This window comes from Hypomesus nipponensis, chromosome 14 (assembly GCF_054491055.1).
Source record: "Hypomesus nipponensis isolate SF chromosome 14, ASM5449105v1, whole genome shotgun sequence".
Lineage (NCBI taxonomy): Eukaryota > Metazoa > Chordata > Actinopteri > Osmeriformes > Osmeridae > Hypomesus > Hypomesus nipponensis.
Window position 1 is genome coordinate 12,069,263 of NC_140374.1, and position 27,654 is coordinate 12,096,916.

Genomic DNA, 27,654 nt, shown 5'->3' on the forward strand with positions numbered 1-27,654 from the left:
GGATGGTATGAATATCTGTGTACAACTCACTCCTTAAAATATCAGCCTATCCTTTCACAACCCCCCCAAGGCAGGTTGAACTGAAGACTGGCTCACATAAATCCACCTAGCAAAAAATATCAGGCTGGGTCGAATGAAGCTCTTAAGTCAAAAAGCACACACTGACTTAATTATTAATTCATTATTATATCAATTATTATATCCATTAAAATAAAGCGTGTTTTTGTTCGAATGTGTGACTTTACAAATCAATGTTTCAGAAGACTTGTCAGACTCTCAAAGACCAGACTGAAATGCAACCTTTGCACCGGAATAAATCGTCTGGCTGTCAGACTGACGGTGCATCTTACCGGTGGGGTCACGCTGATGTGTTGCTGTTTTGCTGTAACGACGTATTTTATATTAGCCTGTTAAATAGACGATCATATACAGATGTAACGTCAGCTAACGGCATTCATAAATGACAATTACAGCAGAGCTCAATTAAGTCTTTCCCGTCTTGTTTGAAGATCTATACCTTGTCTCCCGTTATGGGAGAGACGCGGAGGTCAAGCGGGCGGGCTGTCAACAATGTTCGACTGAAACCTTGCTGGTGTGGCTGTTCTAATGTTTGACAAGCTAGCGCGCTAGTTCTGGTAAGGACAGCACACAAATAGGCATAACCCATTAAAATCAATACAGCTAATAATATGTATGCTATCTCGTTAGTTAATTGCTTACATACAATCAAGGCCATAAAGATATATAGCTATGTAGCTAGCTAGGCTAGGCTAGGTGGTCGTGTGTAGTCCACACACTGCAATGCACCACGCGTAGCAATGCATTGTAGCTAGCTTGCTACTGTAGGTATGAAACGTTTTGCATTAAATTTTAGTTAACTGGCTACTGACTTTCGAGCTAATGCTAGTTTCAGCGTCTCATTGCTTACTAGGCGCTGGGTAGTCTAAAAGTAAAATACTGTACTCATTTGCTAACCATAGTCACAGCAACAGGACAAACATAATGTGAGACTAGCTAATACGCTAGTTAGCTAATCGTTACTTGGCTAACTAGATGGTGAGCGAGCTAACCAGCTTGCCCCACATAGGTGGCTGCAGTATGGACGAAGTGTTATTAAAAGATTAGAGACCCAAACCCAATCAAGGACTTTTCTTTTGCCTAAGTCCATGCCAGGTGCTCGTTATTGGATGATAAGACCTTACAGTCACACCCCTCTTACAACTGTCAGTAGCAAATGTTGTTAAGTGTCCACACACACCTTTTCCATTGCCTGGTACAGCAAAATCGACATCATTCTTTTTCCATTAACAGCGCAACACATCATTGAAACATGCCAGGGAAATTGAAAGCCAAAATTGTGGCTGGTCGCCACTTGCCTGTAATGGACAGAGCCAGTGACCTGACAGATGCTTTTGTAGAGGTGGGTAACACAAAATCTGTCCAAAGGTATACGTATTATCTTATTACACTTTGATGACCTGTATGTTTTAACACTCGCAACTGGATATTTTTAGGTCAAGTTTGGAAACACAACTTTTAAAACGGATGTCTATCACAAATCACTCAACCCACAATGGAACTCAGAATGGTTCAAATTTGAAGTAAAGTATCACAACAGTGTTATTCTTATTCATTCGAAACCCCTTTTTTCCTATTGACGTCCTCCTTTTTCATTTCCACTTTCTTCCCCATCTCTTCAGGTTGATGACGAAGACTTGCAGGACGAGCCCTTGCAAATCACGGTGTTGGACCACGACACGTACAGTGCCAACGATGCCATAGGGAAGGTTTACATTGACATCGACCCTCTGCTGTGCAGCGAAGCTGCCACGGTCATCTCTGGCTGGTTCCCCATCTACGACACCATACACGGTACAGGATCTCCTGCCAGCCTGTCGGCCAGCCTACTCCTCTGTGATCTCACCCACCACCCATCCTGTCTGGGCCATTCCTGATTTGAATGGCGTGCCTGTGCTCTCTCACAGGTATCCGAGGGGAGATCAATGTCCTGGTGAAGGTCGACCTCTTCAACGATCTCAACCGCTTCCGACAGTCCTCCTGTGGCGTGAAGTTCTTCTGCAGTGCGTTTTGCTACTTACATTTACATTACATTTAGTCATTGAGCAGACGCTCTTATCCAGAGCGACTTATAGTAAGTACAGGGACATTCCCCCCGAGGCAAGTAGGGTGAAGTGCCTTGCCCAAGGACACAACATTATTTCACACGGTCGGGAATTGAACCACCGACCTTCTGATTACTAGCCCGATTCCCTAACCGCTCAGCCACCTCCCATACTCCAACCAGCCTAATGAACGACGACACCGCTATCTCCCTGGGTTAGCAGTGTGTCTGACGGCGTGTGTTGTGCCCGTGTGTTAGCTACGTCCATCCCACGCTGCTACCGGGCGGCGCTGGTCCATGGCTTTGTGGAGGAGCTGGTCGTGAACGAGGACCCAGAGTACCAGTGGATCGACCGCATCCGGACACCGCGCGCCTCCAACGAGGCCCGGCAGAGACTCATCTCCCTCATGTCCGGTAGGAGGGCCCTGACAGCACGCCCACAGACACGGTCGCCGATCACACACAGCCTGGGTTTTCTGTCTGTGGAGCTGTTTCTGGTGAGTGTCGGAGCTGATGGCTCACGGTGATCCTCTCTGATTCTGTCTGTGCTTTCGTGTGTGTGTGTGTATGTGTGTGTGTGTGACGTTCCCCGTCCAGGCGAGTTGCAGAGGAAGATAGGTCTGAAGGTGTTGGAGATGGGTGGGAACGCGGTGGTGGGTTACCTCCAGTGTTTCGACCTGGAGGGGGAGTCGGGACTGGTGGTCCGAGCCATTGGGACTGCCTGCACGCTGGACAAACTCAGCTCCGGAACGTCATCCAACACCAACACTAACACACACACACACCCAAACACAGCACCGGCGTCCAACGCCTGCAACTCTCCGTCCAAAGACAGCAAAGAGTGAGTATGCCAGTACGAGCATGGAGACCGCTTGTGTACGTTATTGACTTGAGTGTGTAAGCAGGAGACTCACTTGATTGTAGCTGTGTGCGTTTGTGACTGTCTTTGTGTGTGTGTGTGTGTGTGTCCTGCCCTTGCAAATGATTCCTGTGTGTGTCTCAGTATTTCCCCTGTGTGTACACGTCCCATGACACTCGCGGCACACGTCCCGTCCTGAGACGCACACGCGTGGACACACGGCCATCCTCTCGACCCGTCTGTCGGCCTCGAGGCTCCTCCAGGCCCTCCTCCGCTGTAGCTGTGCATGTGCTAGTGCTGCTTGTTCTCTATCGGCTCTCTCTCTCTCTCTCTCTCTCTCTCTCTCTCTCCCTGGCTCTGCCTTGCTCGTATCATGTCACCCCGGTTAGAGTACGTGTTCATTTGATGAAGGATCGTTTGTTGCTGTGGAACTACACTGTGTGTGTGTGTGAGTGAATGCATAGATTTGTTCATGCATGAGTTTGCCTGGGAAGTCTAGTATGGTGCGATGGGGCAGAGAACAGTAGGGAAATGCACTGGAGGGAGGTGAGTGGAGGAGGGATATATATGTAGCCCAGGGTGTCCTTAACTGATGCGTGTTACCAGTGGATGTTGAAGAGGGGAGAGGGACACACCCTCTCCTCTTTCCTTGTGGTCGTCTGTTTTTCCTCCTCTTCTTTACTTTGCTGCAATGTTGTGGTGTGTTGTTGTTGTTGTTGCTGTTGTCTCTCTTCCTTTCCGGCTCTGCTTCCGTTTGGATTGGCTCATCTGTTGCTGCGTGTGTGCGGATTGGTCCACTTTCTCCGTCCCCGTGCCCTGTTTGGTCCAGGTCCCCCCTGGCTCACGGATGTCGCTCGACCCACAACAGCCCGGTGCACTCTGCCTGCAGCTCCCAGAGACTGTCCCAGAACTTCTCTGTCTCTGTCCCCACTCTCGTCTTCACCGGTACGGGGGAAAGCGAGGGAAAGAGAGACACAGCGAGAGGGAAGGCCAGCGGAGTTAGATGAAAAGATTCCAGAGAGTTCTGGGTGGAGGGAAGGGGATGGATCTCGGGGTGGAAGATGGAGGGCGGAATGTGCTAAGGAAGGAGGAACAGTGAAATAAGCTTATGACTCCCTGTTCCTGAAACGATGTCACATCGAAAATGAGCGGTGAGGTAGAATAAGGTCCGTGTCCAATTGTGTTCCAGACGGGGGCAGTTAGAACACAAGGTCACTCTGAGGTGCATTGCCCTTACCACTCCAGAACTTCAGCCCCAACTGCCTCTGTGAGGGCAGCCAACTAAAGTAGTTAATGGAGGACAAATAAAGCAGAGCCACATCCTTGCATACAAACTACAGGCTTCTTTTCACCCCTGGGTCATATGCCACCACCAAATCAGGCCCATCACTGCATACACGCCAACGGGTTTAGCATGAGCTCAACATGGAGGCTAGCTGTCCTTTTTGATGGGAGGTGTGGTCAAGTCTCCAGGGGACTGATTGGGTGTTGGCTTCATGCCCCTTCCATCCGACTGGGACACGTGCTTCTGCTCAGTCAGTCCTGTTGCCCTCGCCCCCCTCTCTCCGCCCACTTTTGTGTTTGGGCCCACGTTTGTGTTTTGTGTTTGTGTTTGGGCCCTGTTTTGTGCGTTTGTCTTGATGCTTCATACGCTTGCCTCTGTGTTGTGCAGTTTACCCGTGTGTCGGCATAGGCACACAGTTAACACACCTTTACGCCTGCTGTTCACACTCGCGCCTTTTTAGCAACCTGCTTTTTTTCCCCTCTCAAACACACACACACACACACACACACACACACACACACACACATACCACACACGCGCGCACACACACAGGCGGAGAGGTGACTGACATGTGGTGTCGTGTTCTCCTGGCAGGCCCGTGTTCAGTGAGGACCCCCCCTCCTCCTCTGCCCCCCCCACCCCTCTCAAAGTCCTCCCCTCCTCCTCTCCTCCACCCATCTCTCCCTCCAAGCCATGCAGCCGCCAGTCCTCCTCCTCAGACACTGACCTCAGTCTGACGCCCAAGACTGGTAAGACACACACCTCACCCCTCCTGCCCCCCCCCCCCCCACTCACTCCCCCCCCCCCCCCCTCTACTGGACCCCTCTGTGGCTCCGGCCCCTGGTGGTGGTGGTAGTTCTGGTTGTGCTTCGATATGATATCCATTTGAGTTGTTCAATCCCCAATGTATCATTTTTTTTTTTTCTTCCCCCCATCGTGTCTCATTTTCCAGTGTTAAGTTGCGTTGGTCCCGTCCTTTCCATGTAGCCCCGAGGCCTGGTGTGTCTCATGCAGGAGTTCCTCTGTGTTCACAGAGACCAGAGGGACATTTCTTTGTGTAACAGTAAAACATAGGACATGTGTATACTGTTAAGGGCACACCAGGTCTCTTGTGGTTTAGTCTCACACCTTGGCTTGTCTCTGTAAGAAGCACTGTGTCACTGATGGGGGGGGGGGGTGTTTAATGCCTGATTGATTTGTTTTCCACCCACCTATCTACAGCTACCTCTGTTGGCCAGGGTAGGTCTACCCACTAGTGGTGAACACACGCACTCCCAAACCTTCATCCACCCCTCCCTTTCTTTCTTTCTGGTGACTCCTCAGTTTTTCTGTTGCTCTGCTCCCCCCCCCCCCCCCCCCCTCTTTCTCCATCTTTCTCTCCATCCTACTCTCTCCTCCTACTCGCTCCTAACGCCCCGTCTCTCTTCCACCCCAGTGAGGACCCGGCCGGGGATATTCCTCCGTCCCAGCTCCCCGTCCCTCTCCTCCGAGTCCCTCCCCCTGCCTCTTATTGGGCCAATCGCCCACGGCCTCGTGCCTGTTTCTAGGGCCTCCACTCCGCCCCCCCTCTTCACCGTCCAATCAGACTCGGCCGTGATGAGAAAGTGTGTGTCGTTCAGCGGAGATCTGCTGGCGGCCTCCGGTAGGACAGATGTTTGTCCAGCGCTCATGAAGCCTCACAACAACCTTTTGAACACAGCATCGTAGGGCCTCTAACATGTCCGGCTTTCCTCGTCCCCCCCCACTCGACTGAAGATCCTAACTGCTGGTGCCCATCCTGGCTGGAATGCTACTGACTGTCATGGAGTGTCCCTCAAATAGATGTCTCCAGTCCAGGTTGTGGCTGGAAGTAGTTAGTGGTGGCCAGGCATGCCCCTCTAACTGCACCCTTCCCCCTCCTCTTAGCACGAGTCACTGGAGTGGCATGGCTTGCGGTTGAATTTACAAGTCCCACCAGGCTCTAGTGTAGGTTCCGGTAGATGGAATATAATACAACATGGAAGACATGCGTATGACGGTATAACAAGCACAGATGGATGAAGGTATCCCTAGTAGCTTCGATTTTTACACATTCGTCCGAGAAAATAGATTCAATCGGGTCACTCAACGATGCTGAACCAATTTGAACGGGAATGTGCACGATTGTTCATATAAAAGGTATTTTTTGGGGGGTAGGGGGGTAGCAGCACGACTCATTAAGTCTGACTCTCGTCCAATCAGGAATGGGGAGTGGGGGCAGTGCTGGGAAGGAGGCGGGGCCCCTGAAGACTCTGTTGAGGCAGCAGACGCAGACGGCTCTGGAACAAAGGGTACGTACGGGCTTTATACACAACACACACACACACATATACACAACACACACACGTATACACCCAACCAGCCCTGCACTTCACCACACTGATTACACCTTGCTGTTTATTTAGCTGTGTGTGTAAATGAGAATGTGTGTGTGTGTGTGTGTGTGTAAATGAGAATGTGTGTGTGTGTGTGTGTGTGTAGATGAGTGTGTGTAGGGGGGAGAGAATAACTTTCCCTTTTTCCACTCTGGATCACTCCTGCCTCCCAGGGAGCCGCCTCCTCTGGTTTGTTGCTAAGTGCCGGGGTATGTGACTGACTCCCTCCCTCCACTCCTCTCCTTGCATCCTTACCAGCTCTCTGGCCCCTGCTGCCTCGGTCTGGGCCTGGGTTTCAGCTGGGAGGGATGTGTGTTCTGGATGCTGCTATCGTGTGTCTCCTTCTCTCCTGTCTGATTTTTGGCCCCGGGGTCCCAATACAATACCAGTCGTCCATCTTCTCCATCGTGCATGGCTGAGGGCCCCCTCTCACGGTTGAATCTGATTGAGACGTTCAAGTCGGCAGGCTGGCTAATGAATTTACACCACCGTCAGTATTGTTTAAATACCGATCCAGATTTATGTAGATCTATGGGATGTGCCATCTGATTTGCGGTGCCTGTGGTTAAGGGTGAGGGTTTGGCAGCATGGAGACCCCCCGCCCCCCTCCCACTCTCTCCCCTCTATGCATGTCCCTAGGGGGGAGACGCCCTCACCTGGTGACACCTGGGTCTGCCTCAGGTCTGGTGTCGGGAGGCCCAATACTGGGCTGTAAGATCCTGTGTATCTGCCCTTGGATATACGACGATCTTAATGCACTCCGGGTCCTCTGTCGAGATTGGTGTTGCTATGTAATCCCAGAGTTGTGACCTGACGGGATACGTGTCGGGGCCCGAACTGGAATGCTGCTGTTGAAATTGAATCTATGCCTGCCTTGACACAGCCGTGTAGCCCACGTGTGCCAATTCTCCACTCCTGGAAGCTGCTGCTTTGATTTGGGGCTACCTTTCTCATTCAGCAGAGCTGTGGCGAATTGGAACCCAAGGGGTACCGTGATATCTAAAGAAAGGGTTGACCTCTGACCCCTGTCTGACCACCCCCCCCCCCTCTCTTTCTCTCTTTCTCTCTCTCTCTCTCTGCCTCTCTCTCTGCCTCACTTTTTGCCTCTCTCACTGCCTCTCTCTCTGCCTCTTTCTCTGCCTCTCTCACTGCCTCTCTCTCTCTCTGCCTTTCTCTCTGCCTCTCTCACTGCCTCTCTCTCTCTCTCTCTGCCTTTCTCTCTACCTTTCTCTCTGCCTCTCTCACTGCCTCTCTCTCTCTCTCTCTCTCTCTCTCTCTCTCTCTCTCTCTCTCTCTCTCTGCCTTTCTCTCTACCTTTCTCTCTGCCTCTCTCTCTCCCTCTCTGCCCTTGGCCCACCTGCAGGAGTTCCCCTTCTTCACTCTGACCTGTTTCCCCCCCGGCTTCCTGATCCACGCGGGGGGCGTGGTCAGCGCGCGCTCCGTCAAGCTGCTCGATCGCATCCACAACCCAGGTGAGTTCCTCATCTTCCACCAGCACCTCCCTCTTGCCCCTCCCCGACCCGTGTGATAGTCCTGTCGTCGTGACGACGAAGCGCCCCTTCGTCATCTTCACCCGTGCCCCTGCAGTGCACTCGCCTGCTCGTTCTGTCCCGTTCGTCCGCTGCGAAGGGCACTGCAAGGGAGCCGGTGGATGTGGCGGGGTTCGGTGTGTGTAAAGTGCTCCCTCTGGTGGTTCCAGGATGTCAGGACACGCTGTGGCTGTCCATTGCTGCTAGCGGTGAAACAGCCCCTGTGTTCCAGAGAGGGGGAGATTCAGGCTACGCCCTCAGCCCTGCCCATAGCGTGGGCCTGCTGGCTTTGAATGGGTGAAAGTTGCCCCCTTAAGCACCAATATCTTTGTTTTTATCTAGATTTTTTTAGCACGGGTTATGATAAGCTCATCCTCGTATGATGGGAAAGGGGCAATTTATACCTCGCGACACTAGCTGTTTTTTTGTTGTTGTTTTCTTTGCGTGTGGTATTTCTAGCTCTGTGCTGCGGTGCTGTGTGTGGTGGTGAGGTCCGATAGTGCATGGCTCTGGTGCGCTGCTGCTTGTGCTGTGTGGTGGTGTTGGCTGTGGTGAGGTTCTGGCAAGGTACTCCTGTGTGCGCCCGCGTCATCCCTCTGTCTGCTTCACTCGAATGACACGTGTTTCTAATACTTTGCAATCATTGTCTAGAAACGTGCTCTCTCGGCCACTCTGCCATCTGGATGGCGTTTTTCCCGTAGGCCCAACCTTTAGTACGCCGAGTTATGTTTCACAATGCTAACCCATCTGAGCGACCTCGTCATGCTAAGAATTTGACGTGTTCTAATACTGGCTGAATACCGACTGACTGACGCCACTGACGTAAGGCACCAAAAAAATATTTTTTTATTTTTTATTATCAGGCTTGGGTGATGTTGTTGTTGTAGCAAGTGTGCAAAAAGCAAAGCAGGCTGATAGGCTGAACCTCCCTCTGTAGAGCTGTTTCCATGCTAACCAGCTAACTGCCAGTGTGGAATCAGCTCCAGGCTACCTGTGTCTACTGTAGAGCATCCCTCAGAAGTAGACTGCTACTGCATGCCTCTCCCTCATCCCTCTCTGTCCCTCATCTCTCTCTCTCTCCCTTATCTGTCTCTCGTGCTCTCTCTCTCCCTCTCTCTCTCTTGCTCTCTCTGGCTCTTTCTCTAGTGATCTCTCCCTCCTTTCCTCATTCTTTTTTCCAACTTACAACTTATTTCTTTCTGTCCTCTTTTCTCACCGTTCTAGCTCTTTCCATCTGCCCTCGGTGCCTGCCCCGTTTGCTGCTGTCTTTTTCAGCATTCACCATTTCACCACATCTCTCTCTCTCTCTCTCTCTCTCTCTCTCTCTCTCTCATAAAGTAGGATTAGACCTGAGTAGTTGTCGTTTTTTGCACTGTGACTGACTGTGGAGTGCTGTTGTGTTGTGTGTATTTGTAGTATGTGTCTTCTCTCTCTCTCTCTCTTACTCTCTCACACTCTCTCGCTCACAATCTCTTTCTGTCTCGCTCTGAATCTCTCCCTCTCTTTCTGCCTCTCTCTCTCTCTCTCTTTTCTGTACTAACGGTGTGTTCTGGCCCAGCCTTGGGTAACACGCGCTCATACAAACTGCTAGACTGGAATAGTGTCACCGCAGGTATTTCCCCCCTTTTACTGCTCTCCCACACAAGGGCTATGGCAGCTCACTGAGACACCAGAGCACTGCTTCCTAATGCACAGGATCCACATCCAGCCAAACGACAGCCTACACTGACATGTGGATCCCCAGATAGCCAGGCCTCTGCTCCCTACAAACAGACACCCACACCACAAACAATGGCAGCTTGGCCACGAGCTGCCAAAAAGTGAGCTCCTCTGAAGGGGGGGGGGGGGGGGGGGGGATCTCTAGCCCAGCGTTCCGACTCTTATCAAAGGCGTATACGCACCCAGCCAGCCTCTTCTAGTGAGCTGCCATTCTCCTCTCTCTAGTCTGTGTGTCTGTGTGTGCGTGCTACGCTGATTCGAGCATGCGCTGTTTGTCCCCCCCTCCCTCTTCCTCCCCCTTATCCTGCCTGCCCCCCTTCCCACCGTCTCCACCCAATCCCCCCCCACGCCCTCCTGCCGCACAGCCGAGCGCAAACCGTCCTAAATGTTGTCCCGGCGCTGCTCTTAACGCTTTACGAGCACGGCGGCCCAACCTCTCTAGACCACAGGAGGGGTTAGGAGATTGACCCCCCCCCCCCCCTCCCCTCCCATGAGATGGACTGGGCATGTGCATCCCTGACTCACGGGGCCGTATTCATGCTGGGCAATAACTTGTGGGGGGGTTGGGGAATGATGGAAAGATGTGTGGAGGGATGGAGGTAATGGATGTGTAGGCTGACTGTCCAGGTATTTAGATGGGTACTCTCAGAAGACTGGGATACGTGATAGTTTGGGCGATGGGGTGAATGAATATGGCCCGTCTGTACCCGTGAGTGCACGTGGTCTTGAGTGTGCACGCTACAGTGCCTGTGCCTGTGGGCCTTGCTGCTTTTCGCCTGAAAGGGTCCTGCTCATGGGGGCCTTTTACGCATTATCATTCACTCCTCCTCTCCTCAACCTTGCTGTACTCTCCTCCACTCTCCTCTTCAATCCACTCTCCTCCACTCTACTCTACTCTCTCCTCAAGTCTCCTCTACTTTAAGTCTACTCTACACCTCCACAGTTGATCCTTCATTCCATGTTTGTGAATGGGTAAGGCTGAATCCCAACATTTTCATTCACCCTTGTGTCCTCTCCCTGGTTTCCTTCCCTTACCGGGGGAGGGGGGACTGGGAGTGAAGGAAAGGAGACTGGGCTGAAGGCTTTTTGACTGAAAACCACCAAGACTAACCTAATTACCATCCTCATCATCACCACCTCATTTACAAACTGTTGAGTGGTACCTGCTTGCTACGATGCATCATTTAACTGATATGTTAGCAGAGAAAATGTCTAGCCTAGGCTAGTCTATCAGTCTACAGGTGAGTGTAGGAAAGAAAAGAGAAAGTATATTTTTTTAGTGCAGGTCTTCATAGCCCTCCACTAGTTAGTGACAGTATCCTTGACTGTGTGTGTGTGTGTGTGTGTTGCAGATGAGCCAGAGACTCGTGATGCGTGGTGGGAGGAGATTCGCCAGGAGATCAAGTCTCATGCCAAAGCCCTGGGCTGCCATGCTGTTGTGGGATACAGCGAGAGCACCAGCATCTGGTAGGTAGACACAGTACACACACACACAGTACACACACACACACACACACAGAGTACATACACACACCCAGCAATCAGACTCCAAAGAGTCATTTGAAAACGAATATGTTAGTAACCATAACCCTCTCTTTCTTGCACTTTTTGTCCTCCTCCCCCATCCTCTTTTGCCTACACTCTCTCTCTCTCTCTGTCTGTCTCTCTCTCTCTCTCAGCGAGGAAGTCTGCATTCTCTCAGCATCGGGTACAGCCGCCATCTTGAATCCACGGTTCATGCGTGAGGGCTGTCTGGACGTCGGTGGAAGCGACCACAGGTTGTCACGGCAACCCGCCCCTGTCATGGGGGGGTCGGACAGGGTCGAGGGGGAATTTAGCTCAGCCTGGCTGGGGTAGGTTCCCAGCCTACACCCCATCTACGGGCTACAACCACATTACACTGTTCCCTAACCCCTGTCCCCTCGTAATACTTAACCTTATGTCGGATAGTGTGAAGCCTCCGTCTCCATCGAGACTGTTCCCCAGAGCATTCATCCCAAGCTTTTTAATGGAGATTAGTCTAACCCCCTACTAACCCGGCCTGTTATATCTGATTTGTACGAAGATCCAGGTTGACTGACTAGTCAAATTCCGAACGGTGGGGTGCAGATTACGTGTTGTGGTAAATATCTAGGAAGTCTTAAGTCAATCAGAACACAGAATCGTCAGTGGTTGTAGCCCTTAGATTGGGCCTGTGTTATATCAGCACAGGGACATACCCCCAGTGAGTGTGGCCAGGGGCCTGGTGGCTGCTGATTGGGTAGTTTGGAGTAAGAAGACATAATCAGTCTCGCATGCCAATCATTAGGACGAAGAGGATTTTAGAGAACATGTGATTCATGTATAGAGCTGTGCCAGCTCCATACGGTGCATTTCTAATGACGATCGTTTATCCATCATACTACACAGACCAGAAGTTGGTTGCGTGCTTATGAATGATAAATTCAATCAGCTTAAACGCTGGCCAGGTCCACCTGGTGATGCCGACGGGCTGAATCCTAACTGGAGCCACGCAGCCTCCCCCACCCAAGTCTCTGGTTGGGTTGTGCTTGAACCTCTCCGGTCAGGACTGAGCCCTTGGTGAATAAGCACTGTGTGATTTCCCCCCGCCCCCGCCCCCTCGCTCTCTGCTTCATTGGTGCTCTGTGGGGTTGTGTTACAGTGTGTGTGTGTTGGGTCCTGTGTGTTCCCCAGGTTTGAGGATTCATCCCCCTCTAGCTGTGTCTTCTGTCATATCCCCTATGATGAATTCAACATGCCCTTCCCCGCCCAGCTCACCTACTGTTACCAATGTCGACGGCAGAAGGTCTAAGACACACACACGCGCACACACACATACTACATGCACATCGTACGTAAAAAATAAAAGTTCCCATGCTGCAAAGTTTCCCTCACTGAGCTACTTTGAGCCCGGGACCCTACAGTGAACATCTGCATTGACGTGTGCGTGTATGTGATGTGTGTGTAACACAGGGACTATTTTCTTCTGTCTAGGTTCCAGACGTGCTCTTCACAACCATCGACCTGCCAACGGAGGCTGCTGTCAATGGGAAGGGCTGCCTCATACAGGCTAGGTACCACAGACACACACACATACACATACACACTTCCAGGATCCCATCGTAGCTGGTGAGTTTCAATAGCTGAGTGTGTGTGTGCGCACGCGTGTGTGTGTGTCTACAGGCTGTGCCGCCTGAAGAAGAAGGCCCAGGGGGAAGTGAACGCCACGGCCATCTCCAACCTGCTGCCCTTCATGGAGTACGAGCTGCACACCCAGCTCATGAACAAACTCAAGCTGCGCTGCATGAACGCTCTGTTCGGCCTGCGCATCCAGATCAGCGTGGGAGAGAACATGCTGCTAGGCCTGGCCGTAAGTGTGTGTGTGTGTGTGTGTGTGTGTATATACCTGTCTGTGAGGGTGGGAGTGGCAGGATTTGTGTCTGTACGTTCAATCTGTCTGGCCTAACTGTGTGTTTGTGTGTGTATGCACTAGCGCTGCAACAACGAATCGATTACATCGATTAAAATCGATTATTAAAAGCGTTGGCAACAAATTTTTATTTCCGATTCCTTGTGTTGCGTGATTATTACGCCACTCTATATGTCGCGGAGATGTCTGAGTATTTAAAAAAAAGTTTAGTTAAGCGCGGTGCAGAGGTAGAGAGGAAAGGCCATCGGAGAGAAGTTGTTGAGTAACGTTGTTCTGAAACACATGGCGGAGGCAGAGAAATCAGTACGACCCAAATCATCCAAGGGGAGCATTTCACGCGAAAAACACACACACAGTGCGTAATTGACCGAGGTGAAGTTAGTTTCATATTCGACATTCGTCTCACATTTGGAAGACGCTACTTTGCAGCATCGCGTTAGGGACCGGGTGGAAACAATCCATACAATTTTGAAAAATTTAGACTTTTATAATATTTTTTGGAATATAAAACCTCAAACAGACACCAGAGTATCTTAACAATGTCTGGTATACTTCCACAGCCTTTACTTTTTCAAGGAAGTTTCAAATAAAATGATAAAAAATCACTGATCTTTGAAAATAGCTTAATCCTCGCAAATCGTAACTTCAAAATTGTGTCAAAAAATCTTAAATATACACCAGATTATTCTGATAAAGTCTGGCCTACTTCCACAACCTTTCAATTTTCAGTGAAGTTTGAAACAAAACTCAAATAAATTGCTCATCTTGGAAAATGGCATTAAATCCACGCTAATATTAACAACTTTTTCCAAATGTTGTGCCTGTTTATGCACATTATGAAGATTTTTTGCACTTTGAATTTGCACTGTCAGTTCTGTTTTTGAATAAAGGGTTGTAAATTAATGCTTTCGTTTTTTTATCCGATTAATCGGAAATATAATCGACAGATTATTAAAATAATCGTTAGTTGCAGCCCTAGTATTCACATTTGTGTGTGTGTGTGTGTGTTTCCAGTCTGCCACGGGTGTGTACCTGACTGCCCTCCCCGCCCCGGGGGGGATCCAGATAGCAGGCAAGGCCCCTGGAGACCTAAGCTACGAACAGCACATCGCCACCATCCAGAAGCGCATCAACGACACCATCACCAAGAACAAGGAGCTCTACCACATCCACCCGCCGGTGAGAGACTCACGACCACCCCCGAACCCCCCGGCCTTGTTTACTGCTACACCGTTGACAAAGAATCCCCTGTCCAGTGCTGATGTGCTGTAGATGGGACTGGCATACGTTGTGGCCCCTGGTCCACAGTGGTGTTTGAGTGTCATAATGAACTCCTTCCTCTTCTCTCTCCCCGGCCCCCTTTTAAGAAATTATTTGCGCTGGATCCTGAGGCATTCGGCTGCATAAACATGGTACTGAACGCCACCAGCGGCAAAGAGCTGAGAGACTCGCCCAGCCACGCATGCCCATCGCCCCCCTCCTGCCCCCCCCCCCCCACACACACACTCTCCTGTCACCCCCCTCCCTTATAGCCCGGGACACACCGCACACTCTCCTAGCACTTCTCCCCTTAAGCTAGCTCAACACAAGTCACAACCCCTGCTAGTCACAGTTTAAAAGAAACACCCAACACATCCACAGATCTGTAGAGCCACAGCTGTGGACACCAGGAACACACCTACGTCCTGACTATGTCACCTGTCGCCTCAACATGCCCTCACCTGTGTATGTGTGTGTCTGATCCTAACCTTCCTCCGGATTAACAGTGGCAGGTGTTAGGACTAACAGGGCTTCACTGAGGATGCGCGTGGGGTGGAATCTTTTTAACACCGTGATGCTGATGGGGTTGGCAGTCTGGGCTGGTGTGTGGGGGGTGCAGAGTGGTGTTGAATGTGTCCAGAGGAAACGCAGTTGTGTTGACGTTTGTATTTTGTGTCTGGCGGTCCAGGAAGTGACAGAGGAGGTGGTGGGTTCTCCAATCCCAGAGCCCAGACAGAGGTCCCGCCTGTTCCGCTCGCAGTCCGAGAGCTCTGACGATCTCTCTGAACTGGACCTGTCCCACGGCAAGAAGGATGCCTTCGTGCTGGAGGTGTGTTTGTGCGCTGCATGCACTTTCAGGGTGATCATGGGTTTGTGCTGTAGGATTTACGCTGATGTGTTTCTGTGGTCTGTAGATTGACGACACTGACGCGGTGGAGGACATCCACTCCCTCCTCACTGACGCAGCCACACCCACAGGTACAGGACAGCTCTCCCACCCTCCTCCTCTACAGCCCTCCCACCCTCCTCCTTTACTGGCCTCCCACCCTCCTCTACTGCCCTCCCACCCTCCTCTACAGCCCTCCCACCCTCCTGTACAGCCCTCCCACCCTCCTCTACAGCCCTCCCACCCTCCTCCTCTACTGGCCTCCCACCCTCCTCTACAGCCCTCCAACCCTCCTCTACAGCCCTCCAACCCTCCTCTACAGCCCTCCAACCCTCCTCTACAGCCCTCCAACCCTCCTCTACAGCCCTCCCACCCTCCTCTACAGCCCTCCAACCCTCCTCTACAGCCCTCCAACCCTCCTCTACAGCCCTCCCACCCTCCTCCTCGACTGCCCTCCCACCCTCCTCTACAGCCCTCCAACCCTCCTCTACAGCCCTCCCACTCTCCTCTACAGCCCTCCAACCCTCCTCTACAGCCCTCCAACCCTCCTCTACAGCCCTCCCACCCTCCTCTACAGCCCTCCAACCCTCCTCTACAGCCCTCCCACCCTCCTCCTCGACTGCCCTCCCACCCTCCTCTACAGCCCTCCAACCCTCCTCTACAGCCCTCCCACCCTCCTCTACAGCCCTCCAACCCTCCTCTACAGCCCTCCCACCCTCCTCCTCGACTGCCCTCCCACCCTCCTCTACAGCCCTCCAACCCTCCTCTACAGCCCTCCCACCCTCCTCTACAGCCCTCCAACCCTCCTCTACAGCCCTCCCACCCTCCTCTACAGCCCTCCCACCCTCCTCCTCGACTGCCCTCCCACCCTCCCACCCTCCTCCTCGACTGCCCTCCCACCCTCCTCTACTGCCCTCCCACCCTCCTCTACAGCCCTCCAACCCTCCTCTACACCCTCCCACCCTCCTCTACAGCCCTCCCACCCTCTTCTACTGCCCTCCCACCCTCCTCTACAGCCCTCCCACCCTCCTCTACAGCCCTCCCACCCTCCTCTACAGCCGTCTGGAGCCCCTCAAACACACTCCCCTGTACACTTAGACACAGCTCTCTCCTCTATACTGTCGAATATATATACACATATATACCTTCATACATTTGATCTCATCTGTGTCTCTTCTCCTTTTCTTTCCCTCTCTCTCTCCCTCTCCTGTTCCCTTCACATCTCTAGGTTTCTACAGCTGTAACACTGAGATCATGCCTGGGATTCAAAACTGGACTGGCAGTCTACAGGTCAGTCTGCTGTTGGTCTGATCCAGAGAAATTGAAATACAGATACTGAGCACGGTATGATGTAACTGGTGGTGATATGATGTGTCACATTTCTTCCCTTTATCTTTAATCCCCCTCTCTCTCTCTCTTTACTCCACAGATGTTTACGTCCGTGCGGGTCTTTAGGTTAAGCAATGCCAATTTGACCAACCAGGGCCTGAATAAGACCTTCGTTGACCTGTGTGAGAACCTGCTGAAGGTAGGTCGCCCCCTGCAGGCCTGGCTGACACCGTTTCAGGTTGACCGTTCTCTGAACATTACGGTGTCATACATGCATCTCTGTTGTAGAGTCTGTACTTCAAGCTGCGCTCCATGGTGCCCTGCTGTCTGTGCCATCTGAACTTCGCTGTAGCTGTGCCAGAGGAGGATCTCATACAGGTGATGCACACACACACTCCCTTCCTTAACACACATACATTTTCAGTGTTGCATTTATTTGATTTCACCTGGTTATGGTGGATGGGAATAGCTCAGTGGTAAAGCATGTGATTGCAGATCAAGAAGTTGCAGGTTTGAATCCCCCTCCTCCCTGTACATCACCCAGGTTGCGGTGACGGCGGTAGCGATGAGTTTTGATAAGGACCTGGCTCTGGAGAGACCAGGAGTGGACAAGACTATCACCAAGGGTCAGTTCGTACATGGACTATATCTCTACCAGACAGGGCAGAGCCACAGGAAATAGTCCCTTCCAGTTGAACATAATACTTATGTGTGTACACATTTCAGTGAGCGCAGAGACCGAAGAGCAGCTGCAGTTCTCCTTGGAGCTGTGCGCCGAGTCATTAGCCAGCAACCAGCCTCCAGGCAGAACCTCAGGTAGCCCTGACCTCTGAGCTCAAACACACAAAACACAACCTTGGGCACGCTATCAACCTGACTTCTTCCTGCTTTCAAAACCTCTGTTCTCCATTCTCCTCACAGCTCTGTACTACTGTGTGTCTTGCCCTCTCTCACCTGTGCGTGTGCACGCGGGTCGGGTTGAACTTGACCTAACCCCTATGGTGACTTGACACACTTAGGTGTGTATCCAGGGAAATATCCAGTGCTGGGCTTTAGTGCTGCGTGTCTGTGTGTGAGCTAAGTGCAGACGTGGCTGACAGGGATGTCGAGATGGTGTATAGATGTTCTGATCTTCTGTTCCTCAGTGATGGAGGGCAGAGGCGGAGCAGCTTAAGCTTCCCCATCCTTTCACTGAGGGCAAGGACCCAACTGCGTTTGAAGTGAAAAGTGTTCCCATCGAGTGTCCACCCTCTGTGGGGAATTGTTGACTTGGTGCTTGTCGCATGCTTGCTGAGTGTCGGGCTATATTTTGATTGGTGTGTGTCGACAGGTGTCACGGACAGCGGCAACGCCCACCCGTCGTCCAGAGGTGAGCCCCCCTCCACCCCCCTCTCCACCGCCCCACCTCCCCTGCTACCATGACTAGCACACTGCCCTGTTTTAATTTCTCATCCTTTTTGTCTCAGACAGTTACCCTGCACCGCACCCCAACCTCATCTTCCTTATGTTCTCTTCTGTTCTTTTTTTTGTTCTTTTTTTTGTCGTCGTTCTTGTCCTGTGTCTTTTGTTTTCTTTGTGTGCGCGTGGTTTTGGTGTGGGCGTTGGTGTGGGTGTGCTCTGTGTGTGTGTGTGTGTGTGTGTGTGTCTGTGTGTGTTCTCTCCAGCTCCCTCCGTTGATTACGGTTCCTTTGCAGACAGATGCAGCACCTGGCTAGAGCTGCTTAGGCTGAAAGCTCACACCATAAGACGAGGATCAGTTAAGACAAGTAGGAGGACACTGTCGCTAGCACACTCTGGTGAACCATCAAACACACACACGCACCCATCCACAAACACGCACGCACCCACCCACACACCCCTCCCTGCATGCCGCTGGGGGGCGGAGCATTGCGAAACCAAACACCAGCTGAGTGTGAAAGTTGAAGCCCCGCCCCTCAGAGGGATACCCAATCATCAGCCAGCTTTCTGACACCTTTGTGTTCATGAAAAAGAAGGACGTTTCCAATTGGCCCAAGTCTACATTTAGACCTGTCCCTCACCCTCAACAACTCCCATATGTTTGATTGGATTGGATAGATGATAGCCATACAGCAGCATCTCTACCCAACTGTTTACCCAAAGTGCTGTGTGGAGCTACCATACTGCTGCTGCAGTCCTTTGACGTCGACATTTCTGTCCCAGAGGAGCCGCAACACAAAACATGCCAAATACACACCTCACAAAAAGCTGTCGACAGGGAAAAATGTCATCTCCCAGGACTCTGCGATCGTCCTGCACGTTGTACGTTCTAATGCTTTTTCTAATGTGTCTAAATTGGCTCCAAAGGTTCCTGGCTTGATCCAAGCGGGAGTTGCTACTGTGCGTTGCAGTAGGAGATGGAACACCTTTCACACTCGCTCCTTTACACATGCCAAGCTCATCATCACAGCCCTGCCTTGTCTCTGTTCTTCCTCTCTCACAAATACATAGTGACCCCACACCCACAGTCTCAAATGATGCCAGGGATTATATGGACTCATACGCACGCACACACACACACACACACACACAGCTGAACCCAGGTCTGTGTGTCTGTCTGCGGACGGTGTCTGTTTGTCTGCCCAGTGCATGAAGTGCATGACCACTCACGCTTTCTTTGAGTGATTTCAACTGCCACCATGCTGCTTCTGTGCGCGCACGCACGCACGCACACACACACCTACACTTTACAACGTACATGCACAGACGCCAAACCCATTTTTGCCTTGACGAACACCCCTCTCATTTCACCCTGCCTCCTGTTAACCATGTATGTTTCACGCAAGTGAAAGCTGTTTGGTATCTCCATCCCCCTTTCTCTTTTCCTTATTCTGTTCACCCTTCTTTCTCTCTCTCTCTCCCTCGCTCGCCCCGCTTCTCTCTCCCTCTCGCCCTCCTCTCTCACCCCCGTCTCTCTCTGCCCTCCCCCCCCCCCCCCGCCTCTGTGTCTGTAGTCTCGTCATCAGAGCGCTGCAGTCCTCTACCAGAGGGGCGTTCCCGCTCGCTGCGCTCCACGCGCTCATTCGGAGGCGGATCGGTAACCGTGGTGAAGATGACGCCGCTGTCTTTCATTCCGGGGACCCGCGTCGTTAAATACCTTGGAATCATCAACATGTTCTTCATCAGAGAGACCACATCACTGCGGGAGGTACGCGTGCACTCACACACACATACAGTTACACATCCACGCACACACATCCACAAGCACAGACATACACATACGCACACACATACTGTATGTACACACTCAAATACCCTCAGACAGTCCTGTGCCCCGACTTGAGCAACGTGCTGCGTGTCTGTCATAGGAGGGTGGCGTGAGCGGGTTCCTGCACTCGTTTATTGCTGAAGTGTTTGCGATGGTCCGGGCCCACGTAGCAGCACTGGGGGGCAATGCAGTGGTCTCCTACAGCATGAAGGAGTGCGTGTTCATGGAGAACCCCAACAAGAACCAGGTATTTGCACACATGCACATATCACACAGACACTGCCTGGGTCAGTGTAACCTGAGATCCACTGTGTGGAGCATTTGACTGCTGATCAAGGGGTCACAGGTTGGCAAGCCCACCTGGGTGTCTGTTTGGGTCAAAGCGTGCGCTGACTGAACACACCCTGGTCTCTCTCCTCAGGCTCAGTGTCTCATCAATGTGAGCGGCGACGCCGTCATCTTCGCCCGAGACTCCGACCTGGAGGCCACGCCCCCTTTGATGAGCTGTGGACAGGTCTGCAACAGTGGGACAGACGGAACCACATGAGACGTCTCACTCACACACACACACACACACACACACACACACACACACACACACACACACTCTCACTGTTCATCTAATGTAGATAATTTACATTGTAAGACATACACAATTGAGTCGGTCCATCCGAATAAGTGTGATTGATGGTTGCCTTAAACACAACTTCCAAAGAAAGATGAGAACCACAAATGTCCACCATGAAAACATCACAGATGCGTGCGCGCGCACACACACACAGGATATGAGGTCATCCAGAGTGGGGATTTTATGCGAAGTGAAAGTGTTTTGTACTGGAGCTAATGTTGGCGCCTTTGAAATTCGGTTGTATTTTAAGAGCCTACTAATGCTTTTAAGTTTAAACTACAATAGCCAAACACTATGTAACTGAATATACTCTTTACCTTCCTGACCCGTCCATAAAGGTCTCACTGAAAGTATTACGGAGACAGTTTGCCATCTTGTCTGTCTGTTAACTGTAATGTCCACCTTCATTCCACTGGTAAGGCATTAGGCAGCTACAAACAATTGTTTCTCCATCCTTCAAGCCTCAGAAGTCAGCATTCAGCTATGGTAAAAGGGACAGCTGGGGTCATACCATCCATTAATTGGAAGTTGTAGAATGGCATTTAGGTTTCAAATCACCCTAATGGAGTCATTTTTGAAGTGGCCATTTTTGGACCCTTGGCAGTCTGCTGAGTGTATTGTGCTTGTCTTGCGATGACACGAGCGACCAAGTACCTGCTCAGTTGTGCGAGAAGAACTTTAGTTAGGGCTGACTAGAAGTTTGTTTTTTGTTTTTGGGGGGGGGGGGGGCTGTCTGTAAAGACGAGGACTAATCTCTATCCACTGTGGCGTCATGGAGCTAACACATTGGAATGGAAGTCGATGTCTGTAGAAGTTGAATAGATTCAACAGACATACAAATTCCTGGCCACTCAAGATGGCCACTTTGGGTACTAACTGGAATGTTGCTTCTGATTAGGTGATGGTCTGCCATTAATCTCAAGATATGTTGCTGTCCTATAAACACAACAAAGTCTGATGTACAGAGAACTTTTGAAAATATTGTATTCTGTTTACCTACAAACTTAAATTTAGGTGTTGCAATGACTTTGATCTAATCTTATATACTACTGAACTCACCGAACCCCTTTTGTAGGGTAGTTTGCCATAAGATTTGTGTACAGTCTATGTGCTCTGAAAATCAGATTTGAGTATTTTTGTAACTTTATTATTACTCTTTGCTTGTGCAATTAAGCTTTGGCTCTCATTGTGTCAGGAGTAAGTGGTACTTTGTTCTTATTGTTTGTGAACAGTCTTTCTGTACGTAAAACTTGAATGTACATACTTCTTAGACATTTCTCCAGACGTACATATGTGTTGCATTGTGACTAGCAGCATGCAGACCATTTATATTGCCATAATTCTCTCTGGTGAAATTTGCCTGTTAAGTCTTGCTAAATAAACTGAAGTTAAAACCAAGAAGTCATCTGTTTTTATTTAAGAATTTTCATGAAAACACAAGCTGTTGGGTGTGCTTGCCATCGGCAAGAAGACAACCATTGTTCTCTCTCAAATATTTATTTCTTTATTATTATTTTCCCACCCCTAAGGATTCCTCAAAATATGGACTACATAAACAATGTCGGTGTCAAAATGTTCATATTGGTCACGATTTTTTTGCTTGTATTGGGATTTACGTTCCGTTGCACGGTTTAGGAGCTTCCAGCGGTTTTATGGCAACAAGTGCCTTGAATGCTAGCTAGTTTGCTAGCCCCTTCAGTGCTACCCTAACGTCACAACATCAGCACACGCATAGATACGACGTTCTAGTGAGACAGACAGCGATATCAGCGAGCATTAGTACCGTCAGAGAATTTCTAATAAGGGGTGAACTGTGGTATTTCATTCAGGGCCGTCCCAAGGCATATGCGAACTAAGCGACTGCTTAGGTCCCCAGTGGCCACCACAGAGAGAGTACATGAAAACAGTTTACAGTTTTTCACAATTGTTAACACACGTGTCTCAAAACAATAACGTCTTTCTCAAAACTGCACACACAAAACTGAAAACCTCACACACAAAATGCTAAACCTGACCTCCCTTTGCAAGATGACTCTTTGCCATCAAATATCTCACCTGTTCACAAAATGGAACTCGTGTTCTCATTTGGTACACACAGCCATATTTTCAAATGACACACACATACCATTCATAACAGTACACACAAAAAGCATTTGCTGCACACTACCAAGTGTTCACAGCACACAGTAGTGCAAAATTGAAAACACAATTCTCAAAATAGAGCCATATGAATGACAATGACTCTGGAGAATGATCCATTTCAACTTTTGTAAAATGTGTAGGCCACATTTTTTCATAGTCAAACATAAAACAGCACACATATGCAGCAACAGTACAGTACTGTCAACGGGCCTGCTCAACCCATTGCAGCACACAAAGTGATGTTCCCACCACGCTCGGCAGGGACCTCAACAATGGTGCGCTGGCCAATGACATTTCTGCCCCGGCGCCTCCTCTTCACCAGGTTGAATCCAACCTCATCAACGAATATGTATTCATGTCTTCATATAGATCATTAGCTGTGTCATGATCCTGGATCTGCTGGAACAGACAGCATGATAATGCAAGTTACTGTATAGTATGGACACAGATGGGTCAACACAGTGGGGTACGGTGAGACACATTACAGGTGCAATACATGCATGTGTCAGTGCTGAATGTATGGGACTTACAAACTCTTGCCGTAACTCCTTGATGTGTTCCGGTCGAATAGGACCCTGTACACTTGTTTCATCCGCATTGCATTCCTGTGGAGAACATGGTACAGTGTAGAGAGGGTAACGGTCTGGATGTTTCTGAATGTGGCATGGTCGTGGTTCTCTTTCAGTCCTGCAAAATACAAATACAGTGAGCACACTGTATTCTTTTGATATGCAATATTTCAGTACACAAGGCAAATATGATTCATACCTGTTCTCCATTCTAAAGTTTCTAGATGGCAGCAACTGTGAAGCGGCTGAGATTTGGTTGGACCCTCTGGCCAGCCTCCCTCACGCTCAAACCATGGTTGAGCACATGGTCAACCTCGGTGGCCCGAATCTCATTAGAGATTAGAGACCGTTCTCCTTCTTTCTCCTCCACCTCCTTCTGCTTCTCCTCTTCCTCCTTGTCATCCTATTCCTTGTCCTCTTCCTCCTCTCACTGCTACCCCTCTCCTTCTCTGGTTGTTGATATGTTCTAAGTTATCCTTTGTTCACCAAACAAAAGAGGCTCAAGGCCCTTTTTATGCTGCAGTCCTGATCGCAAATTGCTCACCAGACCTGAGTGTTTAGAGATTTGAATAGTTGTGTGTTGTAGGTTGATGCTTTGAGACTTTACTTGAGAAGTGTGTGCAACAACTGAACATTGTGTGTAGTGTTTTGACAACAAGGTGATGTGTAAATGACATCAGTGTGTAAACAAGGAAAGTCAGTTTAATGCAGATGGAGTCAGTTTAATGCAAGGGAGTGTAAAGTAGTGATAAATTGGGTCGAGCAATTGGTACATGACGTTAAGGTTGTGAAAATTGTGCCAAAGTTTTGCTTTTTGTGTGTTAACAATTGTGAAAAACTGTAATATATATATATATATATATATATATATATATATATATATATATATATATATATTTGATTTGGGGGCCCTTTGGCGTTGGTTATGTATGTATGTATGTATGTATGTATTTATGTATGTACATATATACATACATAAATACATACATACATACATTCATAACCAACGCCATAGGGCCCCCAAATCAATTCTGCTTAAGGCCCCGTAAAGGCTTGGGCCGGCCCTGATTTTATTCCCAACTTTATTAAAAGTTGGGGGTATTGAATTCCTACAAAAATGCAATTTTGGTATTGATAAAATCCCTCTTCAGCTATCTTAACTTTCATAGAAAGGCTCTTTTATGTTGGCTTCTATGTATAAACACAATTTATATAATATAGTAGATAGTATAAGAACAAGTCAATATTCTATCCCAAATGGGTCCAAAACAATAATTTATTGATCTCCCAGTTGATTAATGACAACAGTCACTTACTCATTCAGAATTCTTAAGGAAGTTTAATATTCCATTAATTACACAAGATTATAGCATAGCATATGATGCTATACCCACGGGTTACATAAGAGTGCTGCAGGGTAGTAACACACACACAGAGAGAAGTTCCTGGCATTGAGATTGAATCTTCGATGAATCTTCTGGTTTCATCGTATGAGTCAACAACTCATATAATCCCTCATTTGGGAAAGGGGTAAATTGATTTGCTGGTTTCTAATGTGAATAATTTAATGGGTTTATTGTTTTATGACCTATTATCTTGGACTGTGAGGATATAAAACCACCTTGCTGTGAACCCACAGAGGAAGGACAATCATTTTCCGATCTGATGCTTAGCTTATTCACTTAATCAACTTTCAGAATGACAAGACAGGAATTATATGATAGGCAGTGGGTAATATCATACTGGTTTGAGAATGTCTATTGTGGTTTTATGTAAACTATTACTGTAACATTGGGACTCCAGTTCTAATTGTGTTTGGGTTGCACGAGAGCAGTAGCAATCTTTACTTCATAAGTCAACAATGAGCAAAGTAATTAGATATCCAAAAACAATAAACTATACATCCAACATATTGTTTGTCATTGTATTTATTTAATCTTGTGAGATTTTTCATTTATTCATTTCATTTTATTATTGTTATTAGTCAACACTACTACTACTACTACTACTACTACTACTACTACTACTATTACTACTACTACTACTACTACTACTACTACTACTACTACTACTACTACTACTACTACTATTACTACTACTACTACTACTACTACTACTACTACTACTACTACACATTCTTCACAGAGTTTCTTTTCTTGAAGGTTCCTCAAAGCACCATAAGAGGTTCCTCCACAGTTTCAAATTGATGATCCAAATGAGTGAGCAAAGGTGTAGACGTTTAACTTCCTTGTTTGGAAGGGTCAGCAGCACAAAAACCCTTGCTTACATAGCAATGACAGAAAAGAGGGTAGTCCCTGATGTTTGTTACGGTTGGTGTTACCGTAGATGGAAAGTCTCTCTTATCAGTGGAAATGAAAGGCCCTCTTTATCTTCTCGAAGAAGCCACGTTTTGGCAAAGACCCCATTTCCAATTGTCCTTTTTCTGCCTTTTTCTCTTCCTTTTCTTTCTTCTTCATTTCCTTTCTTTGCTCTTCTGCTAACCTTTGATTCTCTTTCCTTTCTAGAGCTTTCATTTTGCGCCTCTCATTTTCCAGTTTGGTTTGAATCTCCATGTTTCTTTTTTCTGCCTGCTCCAGCTGCTTCCTCTGTTTCTTCTCCATCTTCTCCTGCACCAGCTTTTCTGCTTTCTTCTGCTTTTCTATGAACTCCCTCTCTTTCTTTGCTGTTTTCACCTCCTCAGCCTTTATCTCATTCTCCATTTTCATCAACATGGCACTGTTGGAACTCTCCTCAACAGATGCCTCCAGTACTTGCATCTTCGCCAGTCCACTCTCTAATCCTTCCTCCTGGTTGGCCAAGGGGTGGGTGTCGATTTGAGTGTCCTCTGGAAGAAGTGTGCAGGTGAGAGGCTTGACTCTGTGGGGGTGCCTGGCCTGAGCGTCCATGGGTTTGGTGGTGGTGAGGCCCAAGTATGCTCCATCTTTACCCATTGGGAGGGGTGTGGGGGTTGGATAGACTGGCTGATGGATGGGGGACATTGAAGGCAGTTTGATATCTGCCAACTGTGTTGGAGACAAGAAAATTGTTAGCACTGTAATGGAATACCCAACACAAAATACACTTTTCTGAAGTAAAAAACAAATGATATGTTTGGCATATAGTCTTACCTCCTCAAGCAGTTCATCTAACATCTTCAACTCCTCCAAGATGGTAGGAGACTTAGGCACCTGTGTGTGAGGTGTCTTGGTCTCCTGCAGTTTTTTCTTGGAGTTGAGCTCCTGCTCTTTCTGTCTCTGGTCTGCCTCCCACAGCTCTCGCTCCTTGTGCATCCACTCTCTCAACCTCTCCTGCCTCTGCATGTCCTGACGGTCTTCTTCCAGCCTTTTCTCTGCCTCCCGTAGCTCTGCCAGCCTTTTTTCAGGCGGCTTATTTAATTTGCTTTTTAGGTCTATCCACCTTTTAATTTTAAGCATCGTTTCAGCATCCTTCTGTGCTGCCTGCATCTTCCGGAACCATCTCTGTTCCGCCAGTATCTGTGGCCCGCTTTTTACCGCCCGTGTCCGTTCTTTCTTTTTCTTATCCATCCGCTTCTTTGCTGGAAATCCGCTCATGTTCTCTGTTCTGATTGGAAAAGAAAGTGACTTCAGTGTTGACACTGACTTTTATAGTTATTTTTTACTCATTATGACCAACAGATATGACACATTAGAAATGACACATGGCTTTATGACATCAGCTATTGGGACAACATTCTGATTCGCCCGCTGTACATTTCAATTCTCCAATGTTTTTGTAACTTATATTGGCTATTTCATTGCAAAAACACAGCACATGTATCTTCAAGTAAGAAAATTACTTGGTTTACGGCATGTCCTGAAGTGCCCAAAAAAGTCATTGAAACTTATTTATACTGGACTTCTGAAAAGGTGTTTCATTTTTACTTACGATTTTTAGGGTGTTAGTTGGTTAGTAATAAACAGCACACTATTCTCGAAAGCAAAATAACTGTGTAAATAGGAATTTTCTACAATATATTGCCGACATGCATACTTTTCTGGTCTTGTTCCTAAAAGCAAGTCGCTCTGGATAAGAGCGTCTGCTTAATGACTAAAATGAAGCTTGATAAAAAAAGAGGCTGGGCCTAATTAGCAATAATCTGAAACCAAAGTTGCAAACGTAACACCGATACCGAGCCTTTAAAGCAGAGTAACGAAAAAGTTCAAACGTTGCTGAATCATAATCAGAAAAGTTGTCTGACAAGAATCGCTCCTTCGAATCAGTAAAGTAACGCAAATTACACAAACGAATTCACCTAC

At 48.8% G+C, this 27,654-nt stretch overlaps 2 protein-coding genes across 16 annotated transcripts; one reads left to right on the forward strand and one right to left on the reverse strand.

The window, feature by feature from the left end:
- The first annotated feature begins 246 nt into the window (after nt 1-246).
- On the forward strand, nt 247-22,067 carry c2cd5 (C2 calcium dependent domain containing 5). Of its 15 annotated transcripts, XM_084671661.1 has the most exons (32): nt 323-635; nt 1,312-1,420; nt 1,515-1,601; nt 1,701-1,872; nt 1,986-2,081; nt 2,381-2,536; nt 2,720-2,963; nt 4,861-5,015; nt 5,702-5,908; nt 6,487-6,575; nt 6,833-6,868; nt 8,023-8,131; nt 11,260-11,374; nt 11,587-11,760; nt 12,602-12,713; nt 12,902-12,981; nt 13,091-13,277; nt 14,352-14,516; nt 14,705-14,749; nt 15,286-15,426; nt 15,512-15,575; nt 16,712-16,773; nt 16,913-17,011; nt 17,101-17,190; nt 17,357-17,438; nt 17,539-17,628; nt 18,143-18,181; nt 18,477-18,578; nt 19,138-19,170; nt 19,785-19,978; nt 20,139-20,285; nt 20,460-22,067. In XM_084671661.1, the coding sequence occupies exons 2-32, from the start codon at nt 1,331-1,333 to the stop codon at nt 20,583-20,585; spliced, it is 3,588 nt and encodes a 1,195-aa protein (XP_084527787.1). In that variant the 5' UTR covers nt 323-635; nt 1,312-1,330; the 3' UTR covers nt 20,586-22,067. The 15 variants fall into 15 exon arrangements, with proteins under 15 accessions (XP_084527773.1, XP_084527786.1, XP_084527787.1 ...); XM_084671647.1 differs by lacking the exons at nt 6,833-6,868; nt 19,138-19,170 and having other exon boundaries at nt 247-352; nt 510-635; nt 18,477-18,608; XM_084671649.1 differs by lacking the exons at nt 6,833-6,868; nt 19,138-19,170 and having other exon boundaries at nt 18,507-18,608.
- A 3,291-nt stretch (nt 22,068-25,358) lies between these two features.
- Nucleotides 25,359-26,953, reverse strand: LOC146258624 (uncharacterized). The gene is made up of 2 exons (XM_084672789.1): nt 26,506-26,953; nt 25,359-26,400 (listed from the first exon to the last, which is right to left on the reverse strand). The coding sequence occupies exons 1-2, from the start codon at nt 26,947-26,949 to the stop codon at nt 25,741-25,743; spliced, it is 1,104 nt and encodes a 367-aa protein (XP_084528915.1). The 5' UTR covers nt 26,950-26,953; the 3' UTR covers nt 25,359-25,740.
- Nucleotides 26,954-27,654: the final 701 nt, after the last annotated feature.